Source organism: Capsicum annuum, chromosome 9 (genome assembly GCF_002878395.1).
Source record: "Capsicum annuum cultivar UCD-10X-F1 chromosome 9, UCD10Xv1.1, whole genome shotgun sequence".
NCBI lineage: Eukaryota > Viridiplantae > Streptophyta > Magnoliopsida > Solanales > Solanaceae > Capsicum > Capsicum annuum.
The window spans coordinates 47,157,229-47,163,468 of record NC_061119.1 but is presented as its reverse complement, the minus strand read 5'-3'; the positions used below and the strand labels follow the sequence as shown (position 1 = coordinate 47,163,468).

General features: G+C 27.2%; 1 protein-coding gene across 1 annotated transcript; it reads left to right on the top strand.

The window, feature by feature from the left end:
- The first annotated feature begins 2,462 nt into the window (after positions 1–2,462).
- LOC107842854 (glutathione S-transferase U8) lies at positions 2,463–4,627 on the top strand. The gene is made up of 2 exons (XM_016686891.2): positions 2,463–2,872; positions 4,065–4,627. Exons 1-2 carry the CDS (start codon positions 2,558–2,560, stop codon positions 4,422–4,424), a joined length of 675 nt encoding a protein of 224 aa, XP_016542377.2. The 5' UTR covers positions 2,463–2,557; the 3' UTR covers positions 4,425–4,627.
- The last annotated feature ends 1,613 nt before the right edge of the window (positions 4,628–6,240 follow it).

The window sequence follows — 6,240 nt, the reverse complement described above, 5'->3', positions numbered from 1 at the left end:
CCTATTGGGGAAATATGATTGATACTCATCTAACTTGATTCAATTGCATGTCTAGATGGTGGATGCTTGATTTTCTAATCCTCAACTTCTCCACTGTTTTTGTCAGCATACTAGAATTTAACATATGTGTATATATTTATCTTCTTAGTTTTCATTCAAAATCATTCTTTAGGATCAAAATTTTCGCTCAGACAAGAATTAGTTGGATCAAAATTGAAGCTTTGTGATCACTATTATATTATTTTTTATAGTTTACAGGTCGTAGATGAATGTCGGTTGACTTTGAAAAATTTCTTGTGTAAAAGTTAGGTTTAATTGTATTATTTTGATATCTTTATTATCTTATTATTTTAATTTAATTTACAAATACTAGATGAATGTGGGTCGGCTTTGAAATTATTTTTTAGGTACAGTTTAGGTTTAATTGTATTATCGTAATATACATCTCTATTAGTTTGTTATTTTGAGGTAGTTTACAGTTCGTAGATGAATCTCGATCAGCTTTGAGAAATTTTTGAATGTAAAATTTAAATTTAATTGTATTATTTTTATATCACTTTTATCGTATTATTTAGTTGCAGTTTACATGTGATAGATAAATGTTGATCGAATTTGGAGAATTTTTTTATGTAAAGGTTAGGTTTAATTGTATTATTTTGATATCTCTATTATTATATTATTTTGTTATTGTTTATAGGCGGTAGATGAGTGTTGGATGACTTTGAGAAATTTTTTGTGTATAAAAGTTAGATTTAATTGTATTATTTTGATGTCTCTATCATTGTATTGTTTTGTTGCAATTTACAGATGGTAGATGAATGTCGATCGACTTTTAAATATATTTCTAATAAAGATTAGGTTTAATAAATAAATTCTCCATCTTTGCATACTCAAATGATATTAAATTTAATTATTATATTCATCTTTATTATTTAAACAAATATCTTATTTAATGTAATGTTTGAACTCATTAAAATGAGGTACACGCGCAAGGCGTATACACCTAAACTAGTATTTAATATATGAATGAAGTAAACAAAGAAAAGGAAGGAGTAAGATGACAAAATTTAAAAAACTATACACATTTTTAATTGGGAGAAGGGTCAAAAATACCCTTCTATTTTAATTAATTGGCTAAGTTTACCCTTTGTTATATTTTGTGGTCATTTATATCCTCGTCGTCACGAAAGTTAACATATACCCTCCAAACTAACGATTTGGTCCAAATTGAACAAAATTAACTAATTCAATTTTAACCCGACCCGATTCATAATCCATCGATTCAACACCATCCAATTTAACTTTTTTCCACCAATCTTTTCTCTTTCCCTTTCCTTCTCAACCTTTTCCACCTATGGAGGGAAAATGCAAAGCAAAATGCTTATTTAAAAGAAATCCAAAAAAAATATTAGCAACAAAATTTTATGGATGATGCTGTCAATATTCAGTTCATTTAATTCTCTCTTCGATGGTATTTTTGTAAGACCATCGTTTTTCCACCATCCACATCTTCAATTCCTAGTGTGAAGGTCAATTGTCATCGTCCACTTCATCGCCCGATATGTGAAGAAGGTCGGGATGCTACCGTCACTATTACTTCAAAGTCATCGGCACATCCAACAAAAGATGTAGAGTTTTGCATTGGAATGCGACGACATTCATGTCCATAGTTTCAATATTATCATTTCCTATCGATTCTGGCTTTTACTAAAATTTCAAGATTGAAAGTAATTATTTTGGTGTAGTGCTCTATATAATTTATTCTTTTACTAGTACTTGCTCTTTATTTTTCTACCATGACTGGTATATTTGAAACTTGGTGAAGTACGGGAGGGGAAATAGAAAGGACCATGACGGACAGGGATTAAATTGAACGGTGTTGGGTTGGTGGGTTGTGAGTCGGGTCGGGTTAAAATTGAATGAGTTAATTTTGTTCAATTCGAAATAAACCGTTAGTTTGAAGGGTATATGTGTTCACTTCTGTGATGGCAAGAGTATAAATGACCACAAAGTATAATGAAGGGTAAACTTAGCCAAATAATTAAAGTAAAAAGGATATTTTTGACCATTTTTCTTTTTTAATTTAAAAGTTTAAAAAATTATAAATTTCACATTAGTTTTAAAATTTCGTATCCAATTAAACTAAAGTTGAAAAAGGGAAAGAGTATAAAATATGATATTTTCTCCATCTCAAATTATTCGTTTTAATTTTTTTAATTTGATTTATTATTATTTTTTTTTTTTCATTAATTATGAAGAGATATTTTTTTTTATATTTTATCCTTTGTATTAATTATTTTTTTTCAAATTAAAATGTAAACATCATTTAGTAAGAGGACTATAGTAAATTAGATATGTTATTAATTATTTTTTTTAATCAATATGTATTTTAATTTGGGATGAATAATTTGGGACGAAGGGAGAATAAAATAATCTGTTAAAAAAGTTAGGTGAATTGTCTCTCAAGACACGTGTGAGATGTGGATTTGTGTGACTCATCCTTTCCTATATGAGGCGGCAAAGTAATGAACAAAGCGTTGCCAAGCCAAAGTGAAAAATGGCAGAAGTACAATTGCTAGGCTATTGGGCAAGTCCTTTTAGTAAAAGAGTTGAAATTGCCCTAAAACTCAAGGGTATTCAATATGAGTATATTGAAGAAGATATTCCAATAAATAAGAGTCCTAGAGTTGTCAAGTATAATCCTATTTACAAAAAAATTCCAGTGTTTTTGCACGACGGAAAATCAATAGCTGAGTCTCTACTGATTCTTGAATATATTGATGAAACGTGGAAAGAAGGAACTCCTCTTCTACCGAATGATCCTTATCAAAGAGCCATGGCTCGTTTTTGGGCCAAGTTTATGGATGAAAAGGTATTTTTTTGAGTATATTTGATATGACAGAAGTTATTTTTTGAAAAACATTCCCCTTTATATCAATTGATGTGGCAAATTTGATCAATTTATGTGATAAAATTTGATTGATATAAAATTTAAGAAAGAACTATTGTATTTTTGGTCTAACATAAATATTAATATTTGTGAGATTACAAATCATTTCGTTAAGTATAAATGAAAATTTTAAAGTTAAACTCTTCCTGATTACGGAAAGCTGATAACTTTTTTGGATGGATTAAAAAGAGTATTTCACATGAATTGAAACACAGAAAATACTCTCTCCGAACTATTTTACTCATCGTTTCAAATTGGGATGAAATAGCTATTAAGAAAAATAATAAATAATATGACTAGTATGTTTATATTTTAATTTAAAGAAAAAATAAGTAATGCAAAGGGTAAAATATGAAAAAAAAAAATGTCTTGTCTTGATAAGTAAAAAAGAACGAGTAATGGGACGGAGGAAGTATTAGTTTTGAATATATGTTTTTCTAAGAATGAATATTTTGAGGCACTTGGTTGAAGAGCGGAAGATATTTTTTAGGGGGAAGTATTTTATCAAAAATTGATGATACAAATATTTTAGCAAATCTGATTGGTTGATGAAAATTTTGAGCATTGAAGGTTGAGGATAATGTTCAAATTTGACTAAATATACAAAGTCAAGATCTAGGATGTGTTTGCTGTGCAAAGCAAGAAGATATTTTTTTCCGAAAGTAGGTCATCCTCAGTTATCAAATCTACCAAACATACCCCTAGTTGATTTCAGGAAAAAAAAAAAATTCTGATAACCAAACAGAAAAAATAATTTACTTGTGAAGGATATTTTCCTTCTTACCAAATGCAGCTAGACCATCTTGAAATATTTTCTGTCAATTACTTCCCTCATTTTAATTTATTTATTTATATCTTAAAAAGAGTAATTTTTTAACTTCAACTTTTCATATTCAGATAATATATTTAAGACTATAAGGTCAAATAACATTACATTCTAAATATATTTAATCCACAACATTCAAAAGTTTTTTTATTTTTAAATTTTGTGCTGAGTTTTTTTATTTTCAAATTTTGAGTTAAGTCAAAAACTGACAAATAAATTGAAACGGGGAGTAATTCATGATGATCATTTTCATGTATTCATTAACAAGTGTTTATTGTCCAATTTCAGTGCTTACCAGAGATGCTAAAACTTTGTTATGAAAGCAACTATGAAGTAAGAATGAAAGCAAAGGGAGAACTGCATGAGCTTCTTAAACTTCTTGAGAATGAATTGATCAAAGATAATACCAATTTATTTGGAGAATATATTGAAATTGTTTCAATTCTGATAACTTCTTGGATTGGAATTATTCAAGAAGCAGTGCAAGTGGACATATTGAAGAAAGAGGAATTTCCAAATATATGTGGCTGGGCTGATAAGTTGATGAGTCGTAGCTTTATCAAGGAAAGTCGTTTGCCACCTAGAGATAAATTACTTGTATTTTACAAAACTTATGCCAAACCGCTGATTAAAGAAGTTCCTCAGTGAACAATACTGAACATATAATAAATTTCTGCATTGAAGTCCTCGAGGGAAAAGTTGTGTTCACTGGGTGACGTATGTGTTGTTTTAAGTGTAATTGTTCATCATTGCAATGGTGAAATCGTTCAAGGATGAAACCAAAATATCTATATGCAGCACTTCTTTTTTGGGATTCTCTATAAATAAAAGTAGCCGTTTGGTCATAAAAATTATTTTTTTTGGAGTTGGAGTTGAAGATGAAGTTTGTAATTGGTCATATCTTTTTTAATTTTTTTTTTTAACTTTTGAAAAATCTTTTTTAAATATGATTTTATGCCTTCAACTTTAAAAAATTATCAAAATCATTCAATTATTAATTTACATATTAACATACAACCAAATGTTAAAAAAATAATTTATATGTTTTCAATTGATAAAATAATTAACAACAAACTAACTATTATAATTGTTATTCTTCTTAAATTTAAATAAAATTATCACAATTACGAGTTAAATAAGTTTATTCAGTCATAATCGATTGAAGAGAGAAAATATATTTTGATAAATATGATTGATGGATAGAAATATATTTTATACATTCTTAAATTTATTGAATATTCTTAATTACTTTCACTTGAATTAATTATTTTATTGAATTTGATCTTTTTAAAAAAATTTACGGATGAATTATTTCTGAATAGATTAGTGCTAATTTTTTGCTTTTCCTTTATTGATGATATTGATTTTTCTTGAATATTTTTTTCTTTTGGTAAAGAGAATAAACTTTTGTTAAGCTACTTACCACACTCGTCTTTGTTGAAAATCCATAAAACCAAAATAAGGTAATCGTCAATATGGATCGTTACGTTCTGTTTAATATGCAACCTTATTTGATCACTTTTTAATAATTTATTAAAATCATCATAACCATTATATGACATATACAGAAAATTAGAATGGCAAGAAAAAATATTAAATTTCTCATTTTAAAATAACATAATGTACTAGGCCTTATATTTCTATAATATAGTTCATTCAAAATAAAAATTGATATATTTTCGCCATAGATTGTCATTTATTATTTTTTACTTCACGTTAGTAAATTTTTATTAAAAGAAGAAAAATGATTAGAATATCTGTAGCAATTAAAAATGATGTTATACCATAGAAAATAAATAATAATTTTTTTTGATGATTGGTTGTAGTTATAAGAAAGGTTTGTGTAAAAATTTAAAGATTGGATTATATGTAATAATAATGAAAGTTGGAAATGGAAGTGAAAAATTGTGAAAATAACAAAAAGTTGTTTTCACTTTTTGGAATCCAATTCCAAAATAATTTTCTGAATTTTCATGGTCAAACACTATAATTTTCGGAAAAGTGAAAAAAAGTTTCAGAAAAAAGGAAAAAAAATTTATTGCAAAATGGGATAAAAGTTCATATCACGTTTTCGTTAAAAAAATATATATATTTATTTTGTCGTCATATATTATAACTTATAGTATATTGTACCTAGCTTTCATACATGTCAATTTTATTGGAAAATTTTAAATAGTTCATGTTCGAATTCACAATCCAAAATTAAAAAAATTCGTCTCTCCAAAATTTATAAATTGAGACGGAGGAAGGGCATATTTTTCTATAAGACTAAAATCACGAAGTAAACTTGGAGATCAATGCTTAAAATTGCTTCTTAAAGTCAAGAATGAAGTGTAGAAGATGATGTTGAGCAGTAGTTGTTTGAGACATGACAGACTTGCTAGGTTGTTGAGCAAGAATTATATGTTAGATCTCGGCTATTTCGTGATAACCTAGCTATGAAAGTCGTAGATAATTTCTTTTT

What these genes read in the sequence shown, in the direction of transcription:
- LOC107842854 (XM_016686891.2), top strand. Translation starts at nt 2,558, where the DNA reads ATGGCAGAAGTACAATTGCTAGGCTATTGGGCAAGTCCTTTTAGTAAA. An exon ending in CCAAGTTTATGGATGAAAAG is followed by an intron (nt 2,873 to 4,064) that starts GTATTTTTTTGA and finishes GTCCAATTTCAG; the next exon opens with TGCTTACCAGAGATGCTAAA.